Raw genomic sequence first — 27,246 nt, 5'->3', positions numbered from 1 at the left:
CACATGTTCCAAAACAGTCATAGATGGATCAAACATCAGGCATGTGTATTAGCAATTTAGAAACTGGCAAATGGCAGAGGAAAAGTAGGTGCATAGACTGTGGAGGCTCACTCTGTATGAAATTATCTTCAGATCAATTTTATCATTCTTACCCTGATCCCCAGAATATTATGGTTGCATCGAAAGTGCAATGAGAAATGTGCAGTAGGGCTGGACATTTTTGTGTGCAAATGCTGCTGGAGCTTCTACTTATCTTGACCCTCTGCTTCCCTTTGTGCCCTATGTTGCTAGCTCTGGCTCCAGTGCTGAACTCACATCTCCACTGCTTCTGCTTTTCTTCCAGAGCAACCATGCCTCTGAAAACCAGGCCTCTATCCATTGCCTCATCCAATGCCTCTGCTGCTCTGGGCTCTCATTTTTCACAAGCCTCCCATACACAATTGGTGTCATCAAATGCTTTTTAATGTCCATTTCTCCACTTGCAGACCACATGAAGAATCACAGTCTAGCATGTGGTTCCCTGTCTTCCTTTTAGGTGTCTCCTTTGGGCATTGACATCCTGAAGACTTAATCTTTGACACTTGGCCTGGCAATTTGCTTCATGGACGCAGTCCAGATCCAGAAACAGAAATCCATCCTGAGAAAGCCAACTACAAATCCCATTTCTTTGTTGTGTTTTCTTCCTTTTTCTTTTTTAATTACGCACCAAGATGCAATTATAAGAATTATCTATGGCAAATGAAAACAAAACAAAGGTTCTCATACCGCAACACTCCCTCTCTTTTTATCCAAGTATGGTTTCTGTATTTAATAGACTACGATCTTAATGTTGATGTACCAACATTTCTCCACTGGAGAGATTACAGAAAAGCATGGTGAGTCATAGCTGCCAGCCTTTCCATGCAAACTTTATGGGAGGATAGACAAAGGGGTGTGGTGGTGAAGAATTCAGGTGGCAAATGTGAAGAAGACTTAAATCAGTTTTAAAGAAAACAAAAAGGGAACTACTCACTTTGCCTGAAGACTGGATCCCTTTAATCATTGCTAGGCACACCATAACCCAAGCAGCCAGCAAGCAGATCGTCATTTTCCAGTTTAGACCTCCACTCTCTGAGATAGAGCTGGAAATATTGAGTGCTTCTCTGTACCAGTAATACGTTGTTGCAGAGCTTTTTTCACACTCTGGCTCCACAACTGATCAGAAAAGGAAAAGGCAATCTAAAATATTAATTGGATCCTAAATAGAAAGCAACATGTAGACAGTTCTACAAAGCATTCTAATTCCTATAGTTTGTTATCATGGTACTGCCACTTGTGGCTTATCCAGACACACACATTGGAAAATGCAGGTCAAGTGCTTTGGTTTTTTCCATTCTTTTGAATCAGTACAGCACCACATCTGCAGGTAATCTATCTTGGACAGGTGGGAGTTGTGTTTGTTTTTAATTTCTAGCCTTCATGGAATATGTCCATATTGTAAACTGACAAGGCACACAGGAGAAGAGATCACTGGTGCCCAGGACCAATATCAGCACCTAGAGTTTTGAGGGGAGGGGAGTTGCCAGGGCCCACCCCCAATGCCTGCTCTGCCACCTCCCCTTTATCTATTTTTCCTTGGTCCAAACCTAAGCAGTGTTGATTAAAAGGATCTAGACACTTGTAAGTTTCCATGGTGAACCAGACAAGGCATTATTCTGAAGCATGGGGGGAATGAAAAAGGTGTCGTCAGTCAACTGCTCAGTGTTGTGCAGACAAACGTGTGAGGGCCCATTGATAGAGGAAGGGAGCCCACCAAAGGATGGTTTGACTGGGCCCTGCCTCATATCTGGAATTAGTACTTTTAAGGGATCTATAAAAAATGGGATTAGCACATACAATTTGTAATGTAGTAATGAGGAAAGCTGCAGCTGCTATAATTCCCTCTTCTGCAGAACTTTTTAAATAGCTCTAGAAGTTCTTAATGTTTTTAAATAATTTAATTTTTAGAAGGTTTTTTGGGGGAAATTGCATTACTTTGCTATTCTGCTGTTTTCCACCCTTAGTTTAGAGGGGAAGGGCAAGATTGAAATGCAATCAATCAATCCAAGAGCCCTGTTCTCCAAAGCAATGTCTTCCTACTATGGGACTGTGATCATGACAAACAGGTATTACTGTAATTCTCTAATAAGTGTTTTTTAAAAGATCTTGCTACTAAAACAAGACCTTGAGAAGAGTTTCTACATTCATTTACTTGTTGAACAGCAAGACATGTACACTCCATCGGACTTCCTTTCAATTACACCACCACTACAACTATTAGCAACAGCAATGTAGCGTCATCCATATATATAGTGCTTTACAAATGATGCATGAACTAGAACAAGAACTATATCAGACTTTGTCAAAGTCCAACCCTATAAATGTTTATTTAGGAATAAGTTCAATTGGGTTCAATGAGACTGTGTCCCAAGCAACTGTGCATAGGTACTGCAGACTTTAAAATTCCACAATGCAACTTTTGTCAAGAATATGAGAATCCTGTACATCGGAAACTTGATACAGTGTTTATATAAATGTAAATGGTTCTTAAAATGTATTTATTCTTTTAGTACTATATTCTTGAACTCTGTTCCTGCAGGGAATTCCCATTCAGCGAGACCTCAGTTGAGATCCCCTGGAATAAGGAACTTAGCCAAGGGCTGTGATCCTGCTATGATCACATAAATGTGAGCTTTGCCACTGAATTAAGCAAAGGGCAGAGTGCAGCCAATTTTAAAAACCTCTTCCTGAAACTATGTATTTAATGTCAAGTTATTTAGAGAAGGAAAGTCTGTTACTTTACAGTAACCATAATCTCTGTTTGCGCTGGGAACATTTGAGTACTGAGACGTAACACCAAGCTAGCAAGTATCATGTATCTCATAACGAAAATTTGTGCAACAAACTGTCAAGGCAACTTTCAAGGTTGCTGGTATACTTGCTTCAGGCAAAGGAAAAAATATTATTAGAAATGCAATTAAGATTTGTTTCTCTTATTATTTGGAGATCAAGGCATGTGGTCACCAGGAGATAATTAAAGCCTAGAGATAGATTGCATTCTGTTATGCTTCATGATATGCCAGAATGGAATTATTTCATTATGGCCATGAGTTATTGCCTAATTCCCGTAGATATAAAAGTAGACATAATATAGTCTGATTATTCACAGGTATTTCAATTGTCCTCTTGGTTTTTGTTTTTCTGGGGGGGGGAGGGTATTTTTTTTGTTTTTGTTTTTTTGCTTTATGTTTAGGAAAATTGAATAAATAGAATAAGGAAATAATTAGTGTGACATTCAATTACCCTTATTTATGTGTTTAGTGTAAATGTTGATAGAGGAACAGGAAATATGCAGCACATTACACAAAAACGTTTCAGAACCTGCACCTTTTTGTTTCGGTCAAAAACAATACAAATGCTACTATTAAAATTAGCCAAGTAAATTTAGAATGTATCTTTTAACCCTGACCCTGGAGAAACTTTAAATAAAAAGTTAATCAATTCATCTGTTTCTGCTTTCAGAATTTTGAACTTTTAAGGACTTTGACTCCAGCTTGGAAATTCCTGTTATGTTCCTGCATGGGCTTACATTCATAGTAGATTTAGTAGAGACTTTTCTGAACAGATGTGACTATCTCTATTCCTGTGTACTGCACTAAAACCTTAAAAACAAACAAACCATTAGAGTGAGTGATAAATGTTGATGCAGCAGATGACCATGAGCCGAGAAGAGATGCTTGAATGTTATAGCTCTTAACATTTGGTGTAACATAGGTAAAAGAAACCAGTCCTCAGGAAGCCTGAGATAAAAATCCCAGCCTATATGCTGGGATAATGTAGCTGAGACTGACAGGTATCTCAGGCTCATCATTCTGTAAACCAATGATGCAGGCCTATGTAACCGGGACATGTGGCATTTGGGTCATCCCCTGATCAGTGGGATCCAAGTGATTCCTGGGTTAAAATCATGTTTTGCAAAACATGTACTGTATTTCTGCGTCAGATCCATATTTTTATTTATTTACTTACTTAATAAAATCATTGGCTGGAATTCAATGTCACAATAAGGTGATCATTCCGTCAGGGCAAGTGTTTTGGCTTGTCAGATGGAATGATCCTCCTCTTTCCCCCTTACATTATGTTTTGGGGTTCTCCTGCCCCCTGAGCCGATTTTTGGAGTGCAGTGGAAGCCCCGCTGCAAAAGCAGAAGCTCTTGCACAGGGCTTCCACTAATGGAATTCACTCGTTGAATCCTCCCTTTTAGCCACAATTCAAAATCTATAGCATCTTCCATATTTAAAACAATTTTAATAATGTTTAAAATATGAAAAACATAATCACAAGTACAGTCGTACCTTGGTTCTCGAATGCCTTGTGACTCGAACGTTTTGGCTCCTGAGCGCCGCAAACCCGGAAGTGAGTGTTCCAGTTTGCGAATGTTTTTTGGAAGCCGAACGTTCAACTCAGCTTCTGTGGCTTCCAATTGAGTGCAGGAAGCTCCTGCAGCCAATCGGAAGCCGTGCCTTGGTTTTCAAATGTTTTTGGAAGTCAAATAGACTTCTGGAATGGATTCCGTTCGAGAACCAAAGTATGACTGTATAATACTAAGAAAAATTTAAATCTTTCCACCTCATTTGATTCCTGTCAACGTAACTGGTTGATGTGACCTGCCAGAGGCAAGATCTGGGACTGTCACCTTCGAGATTCACAGTACTTTTCTCAGATCAAAGCTGTCATGTTCTTACAACATTCATAAATGTGTGATAACATTCCCTGGATTTAGTTCAAAGTGGCATTTGAAGGTGGTTCCCAAGTATGGGCAGTGAAGATGCTAGTGTCAGGCCAAGTCAAAAGAGACCACTGTGGATGTTCAGAAAGTGTCATCTTTAAGACAAACTCTACCATATCATAATTCTTTGATTTTGCTTTTCTGGCATGCCAGATACTACATATATATATATATATATATATATATATATATACAATACTCTGTTACAATAACATACAAAATCTACCATAAGTATCTCTGCCAAACTAAACAAATGGAAATGTTTCCTTTCCAGTACTATGAGTTTTAAAACTCCCAATAAGGGGAAATTGAATCAAGGAGCAACTAAGTGCACAAGGAAATCAATTAAAGTGTCTATATGTCAAAATAAAAGAGTTAGACCACCAACTAAAAAACCTCTGGAAATATTATGGATTTTCCCCCCTTTCTAAATTATAACATTGTTTATGCTAGCTATCAAGTGTTATTGCTAAGAATCATACTGGAAAAGCAGTATTTTGGGGAAGGATCAATAACTTAATTTAACAATATGAAACATTCCAGTTCAGCATGGTTATACAAAACATAAGTGCTGCGGTGCTCCAATATTCTTAATCTAAATGCTAGAGAGTCAGCAAACAATTCACTGGGTTTTGCTTTCAGTGATTTCCTCTTTAGTTTGCTTGGTTTTTGTACTCTGTAGCATTTTTAAAACTTATAAAAAATTTTCTAACAAAGGGTAGAAGGGAGGGGAAGGGAGGAAGGGAGGAAGGGAGGAAGGGAGGAAGGGAGGAAGGGAGGAAGGGAGGAAGGGAGGAAGGAAGGAAGGAAGGAAGGTTAATACACTAGATGCTTACAAGTATGTGAAGAATTTTTCACCAAAGGACATTGGTCCCATGGCAACGGGTGCTGAAAGGACTGAGAAAAGTAAAACAAACTCCATCCAATGATGACATTGTAGTATAGGGCCACAAAAAAGCATACCTGTGGGAAAAGTAAAATATTTTCAGAAGCAATTTTCCTAGTATTGGCATAGAAAATAACATTTTTAACATGGCTCTCTAATTGCCAAGTTCTATTATCTGATGCAGAAACAAACACCAACTTCAGAAAGAACATGTTGAAGTCTTGATGCATCATTTATACCAGGCATCCCCAAACTCAGCCCTCCATCTGTTTTGGGACTACAATTCCCATCATCCCTGACCACTGGTCCTGTTAGCTAGGGATGGTGGGAGTTGTAGGCCCAAAACATCTGGAGGGCTGAGTTTGGGGGTGACTGATTTAAACACACACGCCTGCTGTGGTGCTGCCTGAAGCAAGTCACTTCATCACATCTTGTGGCAGGGCCAGGCCTAAGTCATGAGCTTACAGTGTACCACAAGGGTGGGAAGCCTCAGGCTCAGGAGCTAAATGTAGCCCCCAAACCACTCTGTCTGGCAGTCAGAATTCTCCTCTTGACTAAACAAACTCTCCCCAACAACAAACCTCACTGGTCCTGCTTCAAATCCTAAGTGCCCCCCCCCCTTCCTAGCTGGATATCCTTGCTTGCCTAGATAGAGGACAGGAAGGGGTACATGGAAATGTATACATACTAGCCTATGATACAGAAGTAAAATTACAGTTGTTACTCTGCCTTTGTCTCCACTCTGCCACTGGCTTTTTGCCTCAGCACAAACCAAGGAGCTAAAAGAGATTTTCAATCTATATAACGATTGCATGGCCAGGTAACACACTTTAAAAGATAGACGGCATCTGCAGATTCCAAACATTTTATGTGCATTTCCTCTGTTTTAAAGTTATATCCCCTTCTTGCTGAGAGGTGCCATCAGCACTGGCATTCCACCAGCTCCTGAAAACACACCTGTTTAGGCAAGCCTTCCCCTGAACTTGAGCTTCCTGATCTAATTGTTTTAGTATTTTTAAAACTGTTTTAATGGTTAACTGGCTTGTTTTACTGTGTATTTTAGTTATGTATGGAATTTATAATTGGAGTTATACTTGTAAACCACTTTAGAAGCCATTTGGGCATGTAAGCAGTATATAAATAGATAAATTCTTTAGCACCTTACCTGCTTATGCTAGCCTTCCCCAACCTGCCACTTCCATTTGTTTTGGACTACCGTTCCCATCAGCCACATGCAGCTTTGACAATGTCCAAGAATTATGAGAGTTATAGCCTAAAACATCTGAAGGGCACAAATTCGGGGAGGCTTCTGTAATCTAAACAAGTGGCATGCCAGCTAATTAGTTTCATAGTTATGTGGGCACTGAGGCAGATCCCTTCCTTAGTTTTAATATATAAATCTTAGGTACTCTGCAAATCACAAAGCTAATCCTTCAGCATATTAGCTCCTTTTTAAAATGAAAGGGTATTTGGAAAACTCACGGTATGCACTAAGGCTTGGGAAATAGGTCACATTACTTACTACGCAAGCAGTACTTACTACACAGCTTGCAAATCCAATTCCACCAAGCTTGGGGCTGATATAATTCCATACTCCAATGCTTCCACGCCGAATTCTCTGACCCACTGAAAGCTCCAAGAAGAAAAGCGGTATCCCGATGACCAGCAGCAAAATTAAATATGGCACAAGATAGGCACCTGTCAAACCAAGAAGATGTTGAGAAATATTGAGAATACAGAAATGTATTTTAGAAAGGAGTGCAGAACAATTTGCATAAATATCTGTTATGGTGGTGTTTGCGTATAACCATCAAGCAGAGTTGCAAAGGCTGGAACAAAAACTGCACAGACTAATAGGTGGATGCAATAAGCTATCTCCAATATCAAGGCCTGAAAATCAAAATCACTTTAGGAGTCAGTGTAGCTCAGCGATATCGAGGAAATATGTAGAACATTGTAGTTTGGTGGACTTGGCATAGAAAGAAGTACATATAATTAATGAGTGAGGCATGTGGACAAATTACTGATGGAAAGGGCTTGTAAACAAGGCCCTGCAGTATAATCTTCATCTTGATTCCTCAAAGCAGACCGTCATGTATCCTTTCAGGATCAGGTGCATCCTTGTCCAGGCAACCAATCAGCACTCCAGAGACATGCCTGGCTATAATATTGGCTGTAGGGACTCTGATCAGGAATAGCTACTGCTCTGGGTCTGCAGGACAAGAAGATGCCACCTTACCCATAATTTACCCATTTTTTATATGGGAAGCAACTCTTTTCATGTCCATCTATATCTTACTCTTTCAAGATTTTATTTCCTCTCAAAGACTCAAGATTCATTTTTCATTAACAACCACACAGTTTGGAGATGTTTGGAAATTAAGCCACAAATTCATACATTTTAAAGTACAGTGTGGTGTAGTGGTTAAGAGCGGTAGTCTCGTAATCTGGTGAACCGGGTTTGAGTCTCCGCTCCTCCACATGCAGCTGCTGGGTGACCTTGGGCCAGTCACACTTCTTTGAAGTCTCTCAGCCCCACTCACCTCACAGAGTGTTTGTTGTGGGGGAGGAAGGGAAAGGAGAATGTTAGCCGCTTTGAGACTCCTTAAAGGGAGTGAAAGGCGGGATATCAAATCCAAACTCTTCTACACTGTTGTGTGTGCAAGTGACCTTCATCTAAATTTTGCCAAAGAAAGCCTGATGCTGCTACATTTCCCATGTGAATTCAGGATCTGAAAGGGAAGTGGTTATTTAATCAGCTCCCCCAACATTCTATATCTTCTTTGAATGGCCTTCTCCATATCCCTGATCACCTAAAGCAAACGTTTGCAACCCTGGTGCCCTCCAGAGGTTGTTGGCCAAACTTGACCCTCCAGCTATTTTGGGACTACAACTCCCATCATCCCTAGCTAACAGGACCAGTGGTCAGGGATGATGGGAATTGTAGTCCCAAAACAGCTGGAGGACCATGTTTGGCCATCACTGGTCTACACCTTCCATCATTCCTGACTAATGGCCATGGTGGCTGCATCTGATGGAAGTTGGTATTCCAACATCTGCAGGGCACTAAATTAGGGAAGGTTGATCCCAAATATGTTGAGTACAGGGCACACAGGTATTTTTGACACGGTGTTGATTTTATGGGATGCCCTGCCAAATGGAAATGCACCATGCACCATCACTGCTTCCTTTGGTAGGTAGCTGACAGTTATCTATTTCAGCTGTTATTTTCAGACACTGCTTTTCATATGGAACTCTTGATTGCTGTTGTTTCAATGGATCTTGCTTTTTATGTAGTTTTAGCAGCTGTTCACCGCTAACCATGCAAAGCAATCACCGCTGGGGAGACAAGCTTCGCTGTGGATGTTTTGACAAGTGACTATCTTGTGCATGCACATGCACTCACCCTTTGACAACTGCATCGTATGGAAATAATGGTGCCAACCTGCTTGCTGAGATAATGTAGGGGAAATCACTTTGGCAGTAAAGGCCTTCATGTTGCATTACATAAAAGGCCGTGATGCTTCCTCAGTGGAAGGCTGATTGTAGTAGTCTGGAGCCCTTCCCTACCACCATGGGGTAAAAGAAGCTAATTTGAAGCTTTTGCTTTCAATTTTCAGACTCCCATATCAGTCTTATATTGAGGAATCATTGCAGTTTGTTAACTCAAGGAGCAGCATGGCCTTTCCTGGATCTTCTTGTGAGTAAGTAACCTTGTGATGCATTTGCTCGCAATTCCTGTGTTGTTTCATTACAATTCCTGTGCTGCTGAACTGCAGCATGTGCCAGAGTAACAGAAGTGTTTGCTGGCGTAAGCAAGGCCAAATTCAAGGGAGCTTGTCCTTTCTTCTGCTGCTGAAAATGGACTGCTTCAAGCACGAAGTGAGAATGATCAAAATGTTCTAGGATCAACTCTCTAATAATAACGTGGTTGGTTGTACCCAATCCTAGCCCTACTCACTAAAATTAATGGACCTAAGTTAGTCATGTTGATTAATTTCAATGGGTCTACTCTGAAGCTGGAATTGACACAATACTTCCCATGGATTAGATATTTAGTTGCTATATTCCAGTATTTGTAATGTAAAAATAAATGTGCTTTCTTTCTACATGCCTGCATGCATTGCTCCGATATCCAGGCACATTTTTCCCCCCACATATTGACATTGCAAACCAAGCAACATGATCTGCAATTGTCCCCATTTGAAGAAATGGCAGGGCAAGCCAGTAATTATGAGAAATCCAATAACTCTGAAGAGCAACAGGAAGTTTAGGAGGCCTGTTTTGCAGCTACAGGAAGAATAATTGCCAGTAATTTGCAGGACAAACTGAAGTTCATATACTGGCAAAGAAAAGAAATGCCAAATCAATTGTAAAGCTTTGGAAATGCACTTGGGGGGGGGGAATCAATTATTGAAATAATTTTAGCGGCATATCCTAACGTGTGTGTTTTTTAACTTTCTCTCCCCACCCTACAACTCTGGGAGCTAATTCAGGGCTGGGGACAACCCCAATTTGTTCTTTGGTGGCCACAAACTGTTGTGGACAGTGTGCAGGTTTAGAATCAATTGTAGCATATCCATGGCAGCAGCACTAAAATTAAGGCTACAATCCTGCAATGCAGTTTGTTTCTGAATTAATGTAATTCTGATTGGTGTTGAATTTGTTCATTAAGTAACTTTATGTCCGTTCTTTACTTGTGCTATGGACTTGTAGCAGTTGCTGTTAGCTCTTTTACTTCAGATCCCACATGGCAACGGGGACACATTTTAATCTAGTCATAATCCAGAATGATAGATTTGTGTGCTCCAGTATAAAATCACTTAATTCAAGAAACTTGGAAGGCTCAACCTGTGATCAATCCTTTGCCTTCATCTGATGAATTGATTAATTTACTTAATTGAAGCAAAAAGCATGTTAATAGTGCCAATCTGTGGTCTAGAAAAAACTTATCAAATGAATTATTACTTTTAGGAATGATTTAAACAAGAACAGAAAAGATTTTTCCTTGAAAGAGATGTATCCAGTGTCTAGAAAGAGATCCTGATACTTACATGATACCTGCTATGATCCTGATACCTATCAGCCCCCATTGCTGCTATTTGCATTTTTTAAAAAAGTGTGCCCTAAATGCAAATATTTAGAGTGCGGATTTTTTAAAAAAAAACTTCGAATATGAGGTTAGCATACAATCCAAGTTCCACTAGAAAACCTATTGAGGAGCCATAGGAAGTGAAATTAGTGGTTCCCCACCAGCAAAAAAAAAAGTATGTATGCCAATGGGTATGTATCCCTTGGCCCACAGAAATAGCCCAACCCTCTATCTAGGGCTGCCATTGTTAATTCCCTCCAATTATAGCCAAAGGAAAGGAATAAGTTCTCCCATTCCTGCCCTGCCCACAGCAAACCTGTAGGGCAACAGTGGTGGTAGTAACTTTACCCCCACCATAAATGTCCAGAAGGATTGTTCTGCTGATGTTACATCTGGTTTGTGTCTGGGAGACAGCATTGATTACTATAAGAGTAAAAATGGGATTCACAGACTACAGGGACCAACAGTCACAATCTTTACATAACCAAAGCCAACGAGTAAATATAGAGCCTTACCTCCGCCATTTTTTTGGCACAGATAAGGGAATCGCCACACATTCCCCAAACCTACAGAAAATCCAACTTGTGCCAGAATATACTGAAGTTTGCTGTTCCAAGCTGGTCTCTCATCTTCCACGTCAGATCCCTCTTCCACATCTACATCTTTGTCGTCCGAGTCATTAACCGACAGCTCACTTTTCTTGAAAGCGTCTTCCACAGAGTCTTCGTTAGATAGGAGATCCTTAACTGACTCGATGACATCATCATCTATTTCTCGTTTAACCACTTTGCTGTTCTTAGGCATTTGCAATAAGGAATAATGTCAGATCACGTTCTCTTCAGACAGGCTATCCAGCCTCAGTTACTATCTCTGTTCTGCCAAGTCAAAAATATCTGAATGTTTGCTTGAACTGGTTGAGCGAAGGAAGTGTCAACAATGTCCCTTGTGCAATGTAATCAAGATGTTTGTAATTGCTTGTTGTTAACATAAATACCTGTAAAAAAACAAGTAATCAGATGACAGTAGAAAAGGGTACTTATCTCATTCTGTTAAAAAAATGATAGTTCTCTTTTTAGGCCTTTTCTTTACCCAAATGATGGCTAAAATATCAATTGCTAATATTTCTTGGCTGCATTATCCATGAAAATCTCCCAAGACTGCAAAAGAAAACATGTAAAAGAATGAAATTTCATTGTTCCCCAGTTCCTTCCCTCTTTCTTCCCCTCAACTCCATATTTCCTACTACAGTAATGTCTCACTCTGAATATGACTGATTTGTTTGAAAGGTTCTACGATTGAAAACATTGACTCTCTTTCTCTCTCTCTCTCTATATATATATATTCTATTGCTACTCATCACAAAAAATAATAAAAATATATTTTAAAAAATAAAACATTCTGTGATAAATTTGAGAAACAAATGACCCAACTAGATTGTGTGATCACATAATTGTCCTACAGATGTGCGCAAGAAGAGCTCTTGCATGTGAGGGGACTTGTGGTAGGGCCATGCACATTCGGATAAATGCATCTTAATGGAGCATTCTTAACTGTGGAAATGTCATTTAAAGTTGAAACATATTGCTTTCAACTTCTAGAAAGCCATATGGTGATTCCTATATGAATGTTAATTGAAATGTGTCACAAGTAAGACCATATTTGGTATACCTTTAATGTATCTCTCCTGGCATTTGTACCATGTGTGAATATTATTAACATGTACATGAAAAAAATTTCATCACAAGACAATGTAAGATTTACATTTCTGTAACAGAATGGGAAATGTGTGAATATTTGATGTCAATTGTGCGAATGCCCCATTTTTTAGATAGGAGGTCGTATATGTAATGTGCTTTAGCAAAATTATTTATTATATGTCATGTCGTGAGAAGCTGCATCTTTACTGCAAGTATATTCCTGCAGCCATTCAAAACCCATGGTAGAATTGACTGGTTATAGCTTTATCATCCTTTATAAGTAAAGGTAAAGGTAAAGGGACCCCTGACCATTAGGTCCAGTCGCCGACGACTCTGGGGTTGCGGCGCTCATCTCGCTTTACTGGCCGAGGGAGCCGGCGTACAGCTTCCAGGTCATGTGGCCAGCATAACTAAGCCACTTCTGGTAAACCAGAGCAGCGCACGGAAGCACCCTTTACCTTTACCTACTTATCTACTTGCACTTTGACGTGCTTTCGAACTGCTAGATGGGCAGGAGCTGGGACAGAACAATGGGAGCTCACCCCGTCATGGGGATTCGAACCACCAACCTTCTGATTGGCAAGTCCTAGGCTTTGTGGCTTAACCCACAGTGCCACCCGCATCCCATCCTTTATGAGTAGATGCTTTAAAATCTGACTTGTTTTTTATTATTATCTTTCACTGTTCAGAAATGGTACTTTGCAAAAAAACCAAATTGGCAATGTTTATATGTTGTCTGAGTCAGAGGCGGAGCTAGCTGCTCCGGCACCCAGAGCAGTGCACATGCTGTGCACCCGGGGGTGGGGCTAGCTGCCCATGGGGGCAGAGCAAATGTCCCAGGGGCAATGCCCGCAGTGAGTGTCCCAGGGGGAAGCCACCCATGGAGAGCATCACGGGGGGAGCCACTGGTGGCAAGCATTCCAGGGGGCGCCGCCCGTGGCAAGCATCCCGGGGGTCAGGGCGGCGATGTCACCCCCCTCAGGGATAACCCCCGGGCAGGCCGCACCCCCGTTCTTTCACCAGTGGCCTGAGTAGATTCAGAGGTCTGTGTTTGGCAAGAAGAGGTATACTCAAATAACTGCTTCAGCATGTGCTACAAAGAAATCAATACAGTCCAAATGAATAATGGCGTAGTTTAACCCACTTTGAGTAGATTTGAAGTAGTTCACAGAGTGTATTGTAAAGAATGTGGGTCAGCTTGCAAAGGCACCAAGGAAGAAAGCTACCTGAATCCGTTCAGATGAATCCAACTTACACGCTTGACAACATTATAACAGCTCAGTCACTAGAGCATGAGACTGTTAATCTCAGGCTCATGTGTTCAAGCCCCATCTTTGGCAAAAGATTCCTGCAGTGCAGGGAGTTGTACTAGATAACCCACATCGTCCCTGCCAACTCTGCAATTCTATGATTCTATTATCAGTTTGATCATGTGAATTGGTCCTAAGATTCTTGACTCTGCCTCATTTAAATTCTTAACGCAGGTCTGCCTTGCATTAAGAACAAGATAATGCATATGGGTAGTCAAATTTCCCAGGGTAACTTTGCAGTTTTACTAAGCAGGTGTCATGCCCTTCAAGATACAGTCTTGAAACTATGGAAGTTATTTCATATGCTGTGATCTACAGGAATGGTTTTGCAAGTGTTTTGAACTATAAGATTCACCCAATCTTGGCTTTGAAATTTTAGCTCTTTGGATTTCTGAAGAGCTGAATGTTTTCAGGCTTCTTCATCATTTCTACTATAATGACAGGAAAAAGCAAATTAGGCTGTTCCAAGGTCATTCCATTTATCTTCTGGTTTCCTGACCTTAATAATAACTGAAAAGTCTGGCAAGTTTCAGAAGTGGTTAGCAACAACATTTCACCAGCACCTGCCCCTGTAAAATGAAAATCCTGATTCCATTATTTGACTATTTCAAGTAATAAATCTCTACAGTAGATAAAGTAGTTTTTAGTCTGAATTACATCAGCCAAGGGAGAATGAAAAAAACCTGCCTGATTAATATAAATGGGAAGTGTACCAAATGTACCAAACCAATCAGGCATTTTCATAACACGGGAGATCATCAAAAACAAGGATGAAAACAATATCTCATTTCAGAAACAGATAAATGCTAGATCCTGGTACATTTAGATCAATGTGGCCTCAAGATAACTTGGATGAACCTACTAAAAGCTGGCAATAAAGCCTAATAATGGAAAAATAATAGAAAGTAGAGCTATTTACCAGCCAACTTCTATAGAGCAGTTTTGCCAAGAGAAGAGAAGAAGAGGAGCTTGGGATTTGATATCCCGCTTTATCACTACCCTAAGGAGTCTCAAAGCTGCTAACAATCTCCTTTCCCTTCCTCCCCCTCCCCAAGCTGAATATGCATACCTTTTCTTTTTAAAATGTCTGTTCTGAGATGGGAGGTAAAGGCATGTCATGTGCATGATGCAATATTAGAGGAGCACAGATATTTTGCAATTTAATATATGGCAAGGAAACAGAAGTAGCTTATTTAAATAAATATTAATAGATAGCTTATACAGGGGATCAACTTTTCCTCTCACACACAGGCAAGTCAAAGGCATGCTAATCCCAGCTGCCCACATTTGGAGCAGAGCTGATTTGCTCTCTGCTGCCAAAACAGAATTAGCATGCCTTGCTATAGGAACAGTAATATAGTTTTCTTGGTCAATTTACCCATCTTTTCAAAAGAAAGTGAAAACCGAACACTACCTTCTCCAATGACTCAGGATTGTAAAAACACACATTGCACAAGGAGTAATTAAATAACAACACAAGAGTAAAAGAATCATGAAAATAAATAAATAAATAAAAGCACAGAAAGTACCATTTTAATATAAATTATTTAATGTCAATTGGTATGCTAATAATTTAGGGGAGAAGCTGTAGATCACTGGTAAAGCACCTGCTTTGATTGCAACAGGTCCAAGGTTCAGTTCACATCATCTCCATGTAGGACTTGGGGGAAAACTTTGGAGAGCTGCTGCCAGTCAGTGTAAACAATACTAAACTAGATAGGCCAATGGTTTGACTCAGAATAAGGCAGTGTTCTGTGTTTCTATAGAAACCTGCTATTTGATACTGGTGATATGTTTTTTTAAAGTGTGTTCTGCCCATGGGTGGGCTTATTTGTTTGTTTTTATTACTGCAGTATCTCCAGTTGGAGCTCTTTACTTTTTCCCTGTAAAAGGAAATGGCAATCATATGGAAGAAAGGAAAGGATATCGTTAGCATGGAAGCTAAACCTCCTTTCTACCCCAATGACACTGGGCAGTGAGAATCAGGCCCCCTCCCACTTGAACATCCCTATTCCGAGATCTAGTTCTATATTTTAATGGAGCAGACATCCTTGGGTAGCTTTTCCTGCTTCAATAAAATAAGCTACTTATTACAACATGGTTGTTTGTTTATTTATTTAAGATATGTGTATCCTGCTTAATCATTTGCATTTCTAAGCAGTGTACATAAAAACGATCCACAGGAAATGGGACAATAAAATAATAACTATTTATTATAAGACTGAAAACTACTTGTATATGGCTGCTGGAGCAAGAAAGTCTTGGTCATGCACCTGAAATTTAGCAGGAAGGTATATGACTAACCTCAGCTGGGAATGAATTCCACAGACTTGAGCCCATGAGACTGAATGTATGACTTTGAGAAGTTACAAGCCATGCATTTGTCTGCTTCAACAGTCTAGCCAACAGCACTCTGTGGTGGTGAACCCACAATCTGACATCTTCTCTGTGGGTGTGCCACATCACAGAGGCAGCTGAGCTGAGTTCTGCAGTACAGATATTCCCTACCTGCTAACAATCAGAAGAAGAGTGGAACACTCACAGCCTGTTACAGTGGTACCTCGGGTTACATACGCTTCAGGTTACAGACTCCGCTAACCCAGAATATTACCTCGGGTTAAGAACTTTGCTTGAGGATGAGAACAGAAATCGTGTAGCAGCAGCGCAGCGGCAGCAGGAGACCCCATTAGCTAAAGTGGTGTTTCAGGTTAAGAACAGACCTCCAGAACGAATTAAGTTCTTAACCCGAGGTACCACTGTATATGAGATCTTTGTTTTCTGGGGGGGGGGGGGGTGTCTTATATTGTCCTGGGGGTGAACAAGAACTGGCTGCAGTGTTAGTCAGAATCTTATCTTCTGTTGTGACTGTCATCTTGGGCTATCCATTAACTCCATAGAGAGTGAAATTTTTAGCCATCATTGGTGGTTGAAATAATGTCCTGCAGAAATACAGGAATCTGCCAAGTCCTCTCCCCCCCCCCCCCCGCCAATACCAATGTTGTTCCTCCAGCATAGAGGCTACGCAAGAGATAGCCTCCTACCAATGACTGGCCCATGGTCACCCTTTGTGGTTGAGTGAAGGTTTGAATCTCAGTCTCCCTGGTCCTTGGCCAACACTTTAGCCACTACACTTCACTGGCTGTCAGTATTTCCACCAATGTAGAATTGTGTTCTACCAGCACTAGAGGATTTAGGAGAAATTATTACCTAGGCAATGAGTATTCCTTCTGGATATGTTCACACTATTAAGGAATAATACATAGTCCACTTATGTCAGCTCCAAACTTTCAGTTTGTCTTCTGAATTATGTTTGTATGCAGATACCTCAAACAAACTTTAATGCAGTTCTGGAGTGCGACTGCTCTAGAATATTCTTTTTCTGAAGCTCAGAATGTTGTAGACCTTTTCTTCATTGTATTAAAATTTCCACTTACACTACTATCTAAAATCTGCTATGGAAACCTGATATAGTCGTATCATACTGTCTCCAAGGCTACGCTCCAAAACATATTGTCCCCCAACCTGCTAGAAACAGATGAAGACTCAAGCTGCATGTGATGTGAACTTTCACTAATGAAAGATGGCAAATGATCCAGATCCAGATAAAAGTCTATTTCTTATATAACCTCACTCTGACATGCTTCTATTTTGAAGCAAAATTAATGCCTTTATATTAGTGCATCAAAACTGTTATCATAAATACAATTAAACTAAACCATCAACCCTTCCAACGTGAATTTTCTGGAAAACTTTGGAAACCTCCTGAATTAGTTTAAATGTGGTTTAGCATGTCTGAATATGTTATTTTGTTTTAATTTAATTGGCCTGCTTGTTTAAATTACGTGCCTCATGTGAATGTGAATGGAATTATTTGAAAACCCTGTTTGTTTTACTCATTTGTAAATATAATTTTTATTAAGCAATGCATTTTTAAGAAATGGGAATTTTCTGAAAATATTTCTATCAAGAACCTGGACACATCATGACGTTCATCTTCATGAAACATGTCTGAACCATCTCATTTATTGTTTCATGTGTTCTCAGATGCTTTTAAAAGTTAGTAACTGAACCAGATATTAAGAAGTATTAATGAATGTGAAATGGTTTTGAATCGAGTTTCCTACTTTACTGAAATGATAATTCAGAAGGATTTCTTCTTCCCCCACAATCACCTTACAAGTGTGTCAAGACCTTACAAAGATCATATGAAAATTTTAATAAAGTATAACAGATTTTGTTAGGTGGGAGGAAAGATCAAAATATATTAAATAGACCCCTTTTTTAAAAAAAAAATAGCCTGCTATCATCAATGGAAGGCTGATGTGCTTCAGTTGACAGTCATTTTAATAGTCTCACATGTAGCCAATTTCCTAGTAACTTTCATACACATTAATACTCAGGGTTTTTTTAAAAAAAAATGTACAGAATCAACTGTTCTACTTTTTTAAAGGAACAGTTTATGTTCTCGTACTTTAAAAGAGATTAAAATGGAAAATGCAGTAGGCAAAGTCAAAACACTCTACATTAATAACCATAAATAGTTTAGTCACATGAAAGACCTCCAGGGAGCTACATAACTGCCAGTGCATTTGCCTTGAAAAGAAAAGAAAAGAAAAGAAAAGAAAAGAAAAGAAAAGAAAAGAAACCTGCTCCTACTAATTGTAATTTTATCCCAATACTTTTATGGCAAAAACAAATCAAAGTATCAAAACTTTTAATCAGAACACGAAAACCATAGTGTGTGCGTGCACTAATTATTTGTTTAAACTGCAGCTGTTCATTTCTGCTCCACACAGAATTTTGATGTTTCCATATATAACAGAATTGCATCATTGGAGGCTTATGTGAGGGATCCTACTCAGCCAGATCCTGGCCCCAGTCTCAGACCTCTCAAAAGCAAACAGGGGTTTGGTATGTTTTGAGGAATACCAGCCATTGCATTTGCAGCTTGAGCAACAATGGTCTCCATCAACCCTGTCAAGCCTTTAGGTATCATGGTTTTGTCCTCAGAGTCAGAGGAGAAAGAGCCAGCCAAGTCTATGGCTGCAGTGCCACTGGCTGAAGAGCTAGCCCAAGCTCCTGACATTGAACCTCAGCCTACTGAACCAGAGCCCACTGAATCGAAGTCACCAAACATCCTTCTCTTAGCCTGAGACACCAAATGCCTGCACTTGACAGTTGTGCAGGTAGTGGTGCAGGTAGCAGGCCACAGAGCACAAAAGCAGCACACTTCTCCAGGTCAAACATTTGACCCTTTAAGAAGCTCCAGTGTTTCTGCAAGGACAGCAAACCTTTGGGCAATAAACTGGGAAAGACCTCACTCTGGCTCCAGCCATTGCCAGGGCAAGTTGCTCACTCAGAGTTTTCTGTGGTGCTGAAACCACCAGGGTTATTCCATCATAGATCATGGACCCTTGTCAGAACCAGGTTAGGACACTCAGACCCATGAAACTGTCAAGACAGGAAGCAAGTCAAGCTGGTTTCTTAAGAGGCTGCAGGATCTCCACTTACAAGTGTTTTCCTTGGGAATGAGACAGCAAGCATACAAATTCCATGCCCATCATTCCAGTTTGGAAGAGCAGAGTTCCTTCTGTCATCAGCACTCATTCACTTCATCCAGCACTTGGATGAAATTGCTGGATCTGGTGCTTCCCATGTTTCTCTCAGTGTGTGGGCATAATTCTTTAGGTCCAGGACAAATGGGGGGTTTTCTTTTGGTCTAACGCAAGGGGAAGTGAGACAACCTTGTCTAAGAATAATCCCCATTGCTCATGCTACTGATTCCTCTCCTAAGAGCACCTGTCATAGCTGCCTCACAACTGTGAAGAAACTTGGTGACTCTCTTGCATCAGCTTTCACATCAGCCTGCCCTAGTGCCTGCAGGATCCTGCTCCCAGCCCACCACCTGCTGAAATGAGGATTGAAAGAGGTCTTCAGACCCAATTGTGGCATGGGAGGGGACAGGGAGCCCTTATGTCCCCAGCTGTGACCAAATCACCCCTCCCCTGCTTTAATGAGACTTGGAAAAGCCTTCTATTCATCCCAACAGAAAGCTTTCCAGTGAGCCTATTTGTTGCAGTGTGGGGCAAACTTCCTGAAGATTACACTTGGGAAGAGAAGGTTAACTGCTGCAGCACCTCCAGAAAGTTCAGCCCCATGATGCTTAAAAAAAAGTGAAAACACATTTTTCAAGCTTAATTTATGGTGTGGGGGAGAGTGAGTGTGGTGGTATCTGCACATGCATGTGTGTGGTGTGCGCATGCTGCACATGAAAGATTTGCTGGTTTGCAAATGTACCACAGACCCCAAAAAGGTTGCCAGCCTCCCTAGTGACTAATCCCATACACAGCTTCTAATCTATGTCAGTTTCAGTTCTAGGAGAAACGAAGAAAGAAACCTTTTCTTGAACGGTGAGGGAGAAAAGTAGTCTCATACTGTTTTGTTTTCTTCTTACATGCTTTGTGAACACTTCTATGAGTATGTAGGTAGCTATCACATAGTTAATAATTTCAGTAAGTGTAGTAATTCTAGTTTCAAAACTACCTCTGGCACGGAGCTGGGTGAATGTAACAGTTCTGACAGATGCCCACAACATTTGCATGCAAAAAGGCACACATATGTCGATTTCAGCATCACGGGTTGTGGTTCTGTAATTTAGCTTTGAATGCAGCTTGAGGTTCTATGGAGACTTCTGAACTAGTTTTTTTTTCCCCTGAAGGACAATGAAGAACATGGATACCACAGCCAACAACAGCTCCACGAAACTGCTGCCAGCACCATTAGCAGCTATTGCCTCAGCCCAGTCTAAACTGACCCCACCTCCTTTCAAAAGCATGACAGCAGCACAGCAGCCAAGAAGGGTCTCCATACCCACAATCCATGCAGAGTAAAGCAAATGCAGCCAATTCTGTGAAGGCATTTTTAAAAGCACATATAAAACAATAAGGAAATTCCATCCCAACATCCACACCCATCATCCTGAATTCTCCAGCAGCAAAGTGCCCTTGAGAACATGGGTCCCCTGCCCATCATTTGGGTTCCATCCAGTGCCTTTTCTCAGGGAGCTCTAACTCTGTCTCCAAGGCCATGATAACTGGGGAGATAGACAGAAATTAAGCTGCTGTTCTAGTTTCCATCACATCTTTCCTAGTTCTGAGCAGGGCCGCTTTGCTCCTTTGCCCTGTCTTGATTCTTGAACGCTAGATGTGATGGGAACTAGATGCGATGCTAACTGCCTACTTGAATAACAATCTTAGAATAGGAAGTGGACAGAAAAGAGTTTGGGATGGCAGCAGCTAAATAGCTCCCCAATTCCCTCAGGCAATCAAGCTTTTGTACCCTGGTGCTAAAGGGTGCCTTGCTGAAGATTTCTTCTTTGATACAGCCGTACTTTGGAAGTTGAATGCAATCTGTTCCGGAAGTCCGTTAAAATTCCAAAATGTTTGAAAACCAAAGTGGAAGCTCCTGCAGCCAACCAGAAGCCGCGGAAGCACCATCAGACGTTCAGCTTCCAAAAATAGTTCGCAAACTGGAACAGTCACTTCCGGGTTTGTGGCGTTCGGGAGCCAAAACGTTCAACTCACAAGGCATTTGAAAACCAAGGTATGACTGTACATTATTTATAGATGTTATCTTGGAGGTCAGGTGGAAAAGAGGGAGTCTGCATGTTTTCATCTACTATAGAGATGCTAATATATTGCACCAATACCCCTTTCCTCCTAGTCTACAGATTATGGAGTGGTCCGATATGTACATAACTCCCCTCCCTCCACAAGTTGGTCTTGCCCCATATCCTGGAATACACTGGCAACTCAAAGGCCAATACAGAAGAACTTGGGAGAGCCAATCAGAGTGCAAGCAAGCCACTCTATGCCCACTTTTGCTGCATGTGAGAGGTGGGAAGGCATAGGGTGGAGTCAGAGGCCAGCTTTAAATCTGAGTCAAGATATCAAGTCTGCAGCAAAGCAGTTCATGTGAGTGGTGCACAAAATGCCAAATTCTAAAACTGAAGCATAGAGACACTGCTGCAAAATATATTAAATTAAGAAGCATGTTGTGCCTCTCCCCCAAGCATACTGTTGCTATACCTGCTGTTTCAGGGGAAAGCATTCAGGAATTATAAAATTGGGGTGGGAAGTACACCTCCAACAAAGCAAAGAAGACCTAATCAAAACACAGTTCCCATGACAATTAGAATCCAAGCATCAGAGAACGAAACAAAAGAAAGAGGCAATCAATGATAAAGGAGACAGATAATAACTAAACTTAAAAAACAACTGACATTATTTGAGCAAAAAAATAACTGACATTATTTGAGCATAAGAATAAAACTATTATCACAGCATTGCTTTATTGTGAAATATGTATTTTTACAGGCTAAAAAAACCTATTTGCCTGATTAAAAGTGCCCATTTTTAGTTCTTTTAAAAATGTTGATATTCATGCCTACACTCCAGAGAAGAGGAAGGGAGTCCCAGGCTCAGAGGTCAAATGCCTCTCTCTCTCTGGCCCTCCAAACTCTTCCCAAGTCACGCCCCTTCAAGGCACTGGTCAACACTCAACAGCTCTGGCCTGGCTGGGCTGCATCCTTGAACTAGGATAATGCTTCTTGCTTGGATGGGTGGAGAGATGGGTAGTGGTGGTGGTGGTGGTGGTGTGTGTAGATATGTATGACTTCTGCATGGCTGGAATGTAGCTTACAACTCATAGTTAAGAGTTATATCTGTTGCTCCACCCACTTTTTGCTTCTGGTCCTGCCCACATTTAACCGATGTCCCCACCCATTTTCTGCATCTGAACCTTCCACTGTCATGGTTTGTCCCACCCATGCCCTGAAGGTTGCCCAATAGGTACACAGCCCCCAGGTTGAAAATGGTTCCCTGCCCCTGTTCTCAGCCTGCTGAGAAAGGTGCCTGGAAGCACATGATAGTAATTTGAGATACTCCATCATATCAATTTGATGATGGAGTTAGAGAAGAATCAGCTTAGGTGACTTGGCTTCTGCCAGAGAGGCAGTGGTTCAGTGATCCAGTAGGATGGAGAACAGAACTATCACAAGGGTCAAGTCTCCCCTAGATCCTGTTAGCTTCTGTTCTTCTCTTCCTTTTTGCAGGGGGAGAGGGAATTATTGAGCCACTGTATTTTAATGAAACTAACATTTTCAAAAGCATTGTAGAAGGGTCCAATTCAAATCACTACTTATACCAGGCCATATTCATATTTCTTGGTATGTTTCTAACTTTTAAAAGTTTGGGGGAAAGGAAATCTGAAAGGAACAGTTTAGATTCTGTATAAGAAAAGAAGACAGATAATTTTGGGGTGGAGAGGAGATGTGATGTTGCATCAGTTGCTCACTAGTTCATGCATACAGTAGCTTGCAGTTTTGTCTCCCAGGTTAAAATCAGTTGAAATTGCTTCCTGAATTTGCAACTGTTCAGGCTCAAAGGAATGTGGGTGTGTATTTAAAAAAAAAAAAACGCTTCCCGGTATTCCAGATAATAATAGTGCCTAACAACTATTATGTGAATTACCTGTAATTACAAGGGAAGAGCAAAGTGACAGATTTTGGCAGGATCACGCTTAACAATTAGTAACCATATATTCTTGCTGATCCCAATAATATTGATGCTATAATTCTAGTGAACAGATCTGCAAAAGCAAGTATATAAGCTGATGAAAGCAAACTGCTGATGCAATTTCATGCTATGTTTGCAGAATAATCTGCTTTTTCATAGGAAGTAAAATCTTTCTCTTTCAATTTCCTTCCATTACAGAGTAAGGGAAATCCCCAACAAATCTTAGTGCATTGTCACAGCATGGCGTAAGATCTGATGAAATATCTTAGACTTATGTCATCAATTTTCTACTTTAAACACATCACAAGAGAGGCAAAATTTAACTGCCGTGTCTTCAGATGGACATAGCAAGTACCTTCTTATTTTCAAGTCAATTTTCTTCAACATATACATCTTATAACCCCATGTAAATATACCCACTATGATAAGTATTTATCAATGCTAAATACTATCTAAAATGGCTCATTTGTCCCTCACTGACTGCCATTGAATGCAATAACTGAAAAACAAGACATGAATGTTGCCCAGGAAAATCAAAACTCTTTAATAAACTGAACCATTTTACATCTTCTCAGCTTATCAGTGAGAGGTGGGTCTGTTTATAACAGCTTCAATTGTAGCCTCCCTTCTGTGAATGGTACACAGCTCACCAGCACAGAATGAGGCTTTCTCATTGCCCACATCCCCCTGGAGCAACCTGTGTTCCCTGAAAATCTGCTCCTGCAGACTGGGGAGCCCTTCGGAATGGTGTATGATATAGTGCAGCTGCTGAGCAGAAACTGCCCCTTTCCTTGTGCGAATGAAGAAACAACTAACAACACAGTCCGGCACACCTCCACTCAACAGTAAGTCCAGCTGACCTTAATGAGACTCACAGGTAAATGTATTTACTAGGAAGTAAGGTTCATTGAGCACAATGGAACTTCTAATATTCACGGGACTGCAGTTAGGAGTCAAGTCTTTCTCATCATATTGGTGGCAAATATGTATGCACAGAGAGAAAGAGAAAGTGAGAAATAATATACATTGTGTGATTATATATTAAATTGATTTATATAATTGCATTCTAAGATAAGATAATGCATATGTGTGTGTTTTTGTATTGTAAATTTCCTTCAATAATAAATATATAAAAATTATATATATAAAATTCCTAGACAGGCACTGTCTTAACTAGCACAGCTCATAGCAAATACATACTGGGTCGTTCTGAAGGCTTACAAGTCATGCCAAACAATAGCAACACAAGCCTGTTTCGGAATACCCCTATGTAGACAACAGGCATCACTGTAAAGAAACGGGGTCTATAGCAACATGGTAATTGCAGAAAGAAAGAAAATATATTCCCTTTATTTGGGAACTATAAAAGGGGTGAGGTTCACAATACCGCAAAAAAAGGAAAAAGCAAGCTCTGTAGACAGCGAAGAGGGCTCCTCATTAACATACCCACCCAAACATGGTGACGTCACCCCGTGCCAGGCTTGCGCCCGCCCACAATTACTCCAAGCAGGCTGGGATTAGGGACGCACTAGGAAAGCAGAGCGTGTCCTTGTAGCGAATTGTCACCGGTTACATGTCATGGAGAGCAGAGCATCAGCCACTGGAGCTCTTCCCCTTCAGACACCTCGGAAAGTGTTGGTCTTTGTTCCTCTTCCTCTTCCCGATTCCAGAAAAAAAACAAAAACAAAGCAAACCCCATCCCTTTGTGCCTAGTTATCATTCCACTTTCCACCTGCCATTAAATGAAAGCTCTGGGAAGCGATGCAGGCGTCCTTGGAGAAGCGCGCCTCATCCTCTCGGATCGACAAGGATCGCCTGCCCAGTTCACACCCGTTTCCTCGTAATAAGCTCCGGAGACACCCAAATAGCTCTGCGTACGAGTCCGTTCCTCCGAGCGAGCGAAGCGCGGGGGTGCCCCTCTCCTTAACCATCACAGATCCACAGGCGGTGTGGATTGGGGGTGGGGGGCGCAAGTTCAGCCGGCATTAAGTTCAGCCCGATGGGGGGGGGGGCTTGAAATGGCCCGCTTTCCCACCCGGTGGCAATGAAAGGAAGTAAAATGCCGGCCACGCGTCATTGCGTAAAATGCCGGATTCCTTCTACGGGCGATCCAAACACACACCTTCCCCTCCTCCCACAAAAGGAAAATAAACGAGCACGAGGATTTCGGGCCACGCTTGGCAAGACTACCAAGAGGGTGGGAGAATATGGAGATGCTGCTACTTCCTTATAGCATGATCGCCAGATCGGAACGAATTCGATTTGTATTGGGCAGATGGATATACTTGGGGGGGGGGGGGGAGACATAACACAGACAGCAGCGCTACCTCGAAATCCTACTAACCTACATGGCTCTTCTTTTCCTCTCTTTCCCTCTGGCCAGCCTCCAGCCCGCTGCCTCGCCACGCCTCGCCCAAGAAGGATGCTCAGTTCATGCTGGGTACCCGGAGCCCAGGATGCGCTGCTCATCTTTCTGTCTGCTGGGGATGGTCCCAGGGTCCAGCTACGTAGCCTGCGCGTCTACTTCCCCATAGCGTCTTCGCCGAGGCCATCATTGCGCCTTTCTATGCCACTAGGGATCGAGACAAGGGGGGGGGGGAATCTCATGCCTAGACTCGCTTGTACGAGACGGTGCTGGAAGAAGCAAGGGCGACAGGCAGTGCCCACCATGGATCCAGACTATTGCCTGGTTAGGGATCCATCCCGCCATCCCTCTTGCCTTACTTAGCCCGGCCTTGCAGACAGACACACGGGGGCTTCTTCTGCATATGATGGCGCGTGGCACCGGCCACTACCCATTGGGGAAGCTGCCATCGACCGAGTCAAACCATGACTCTCTCTAGCTCAATATACACCATGCCCATTCTTCAGAAAACAACGAGATTTCTTTTTTTGGGGGGGGGGTGAAGATTATCATTCCCCACTCCCTCGATCGAGAGTCCACGGATGGCAAAGATCCCTCCTCCTTCCCATCAAAGAAACCTGTCTGTGGCGCTATGCGCGCGCGGCTCAGCCTTTTCCTCGGCGACCACGAGGCTCTCCTCCTCCAGCCCAGCCATTTCTGCCCCCCTCCCCTTTGCCCCTCTCACCCAGGGCCGGGGGCTCCCCTGACTGCACCCCCGCCTCGCCTTACCTCCTTCCGCGCCCGGGGTGCCCCGCCTGCTTCGGCGACTCGACAAGCGGCAGCCCCTGCAATGTGGCGGAGGTCGGCGAGAGGAATCAGCGACTGGCTGAGCCGGCAGGCGGTCGGACGCGCGTGCGCGCGCTTGTGTGTGTATGGTATAGAGCTATTTAAATATATATTTCTGCGCGAGGGAGAACGGACATGTGCGCGGCTCTTCCTATGCAGGGGCGTTTAAAGACTCGGGGGGGGGGAGGGGGCGGGCGCGGGAAAGGCAGGGCGAGAAGAGCCGCCCCTCCCTTGGTGCAGCGCAGTCTGCAGCAGCAGCAGCACGCCAGAGCGCGGCGGGCATCTCCTCCCCCTCCCGCTCTTCCCTCAGCCTGTGCGGAGCGCGCGCCTTCTCTCCCGCCGGAGGGAGGCTCTCCGCCGCCGCCGCCGCCGCCGCTCGGAGGTGCTCCCCACCCCCACCCCCCGGTAGCGCGCAACCCAGACCGGAGGCTTTTGTTCCAGAACAAAGCGCAGCGCCTTCCCGGCCGCCGGTTCCCTCAGCCGCACCCCACCCTCGTAGGTAGTTCTTCCAGCGGGACGTTGCGGCACATTCCGCCTTTCCAAACGGGCCATGTGCTCGTGGAGGAGATGCGGCGGCCGCGGCTCCCTCGCAGTGCGCATGTGCGCCCAGGCCGGCTCTCAGGCTTTGGACGAGAGAGAGAGACTGGACAGACGTCTGTGTGTGAAGGCAGCCCTGCGCGCAAAGAGGA

At 42.3% G+C, this 27,246-nt stretch overlaps 1 protein-coding gene across 3 annotated transcripts in view; it reads right to left on the bottom strand.

Moving 5' to 3' along the window:
• SLC6A15 (solute carrier family 6 member 15) overlaps window positions 1-26,796 on the bottom strand; it is a 39,978-nt gene extending 13,182 nt beyond the window's left edge. Inside the window, exons 1-5 of one of the 3 annotated variants that reach the window (XM_080971475.1) lie at window positions 26,501-26,796; window positions 11,301-11,779; window positions 7,234-7,391; window positions 5,644-5,770; window positions 1,013-1,194 (exon numbers count right to left, since the gene is read on the bottom strand). In XM_080971475.1, the coding sequence (XP_080827601.1) occupies window positions 1,013-1,194; window positions 5,644-5,770; window positions 7,234-7,391; window positions 11,301-11,589 (756 nt within the window). In that variant the 5' untranslated portion in view covers window positions 11,590-11,779; window positions 26,501-26,796. Of the gene's footprint in view, window positions 1-1,012; window positions 1,195-5,643; window positions 5,771-7,233; window positions 7,392-11,300; window positions 11,780-24,817; window positions 25,099-25,711; window positions 25,907-26,500 lie in introns of those variants that run through there. The other 2 variants (XM_080971476.1, XM_080971477.1) reach the window with 2 other exon arrangements.
• Between the last annotated feature and the right edge of the window lie 450 nt (window positions 26,797-27,246).

The sequence above is a fragment of the Podarcis pityusensis genome (assembly GCF_964106645.2).
Source record: "Podarcis pityusensis genome assembly, chromosome: 10".
Classification (NCBI taxonomy): Eukaryota; Metazoa; Chordata; class Lepidosauria; order Squamata; family Lacertidae; genus Podarcis; species Podarcis pityusensis.
The sequence above is the reverse complement of the archived record's forward strand: the minus strand, read 5'-3'. Positions and strand labels throughout refer to the sequence as shown.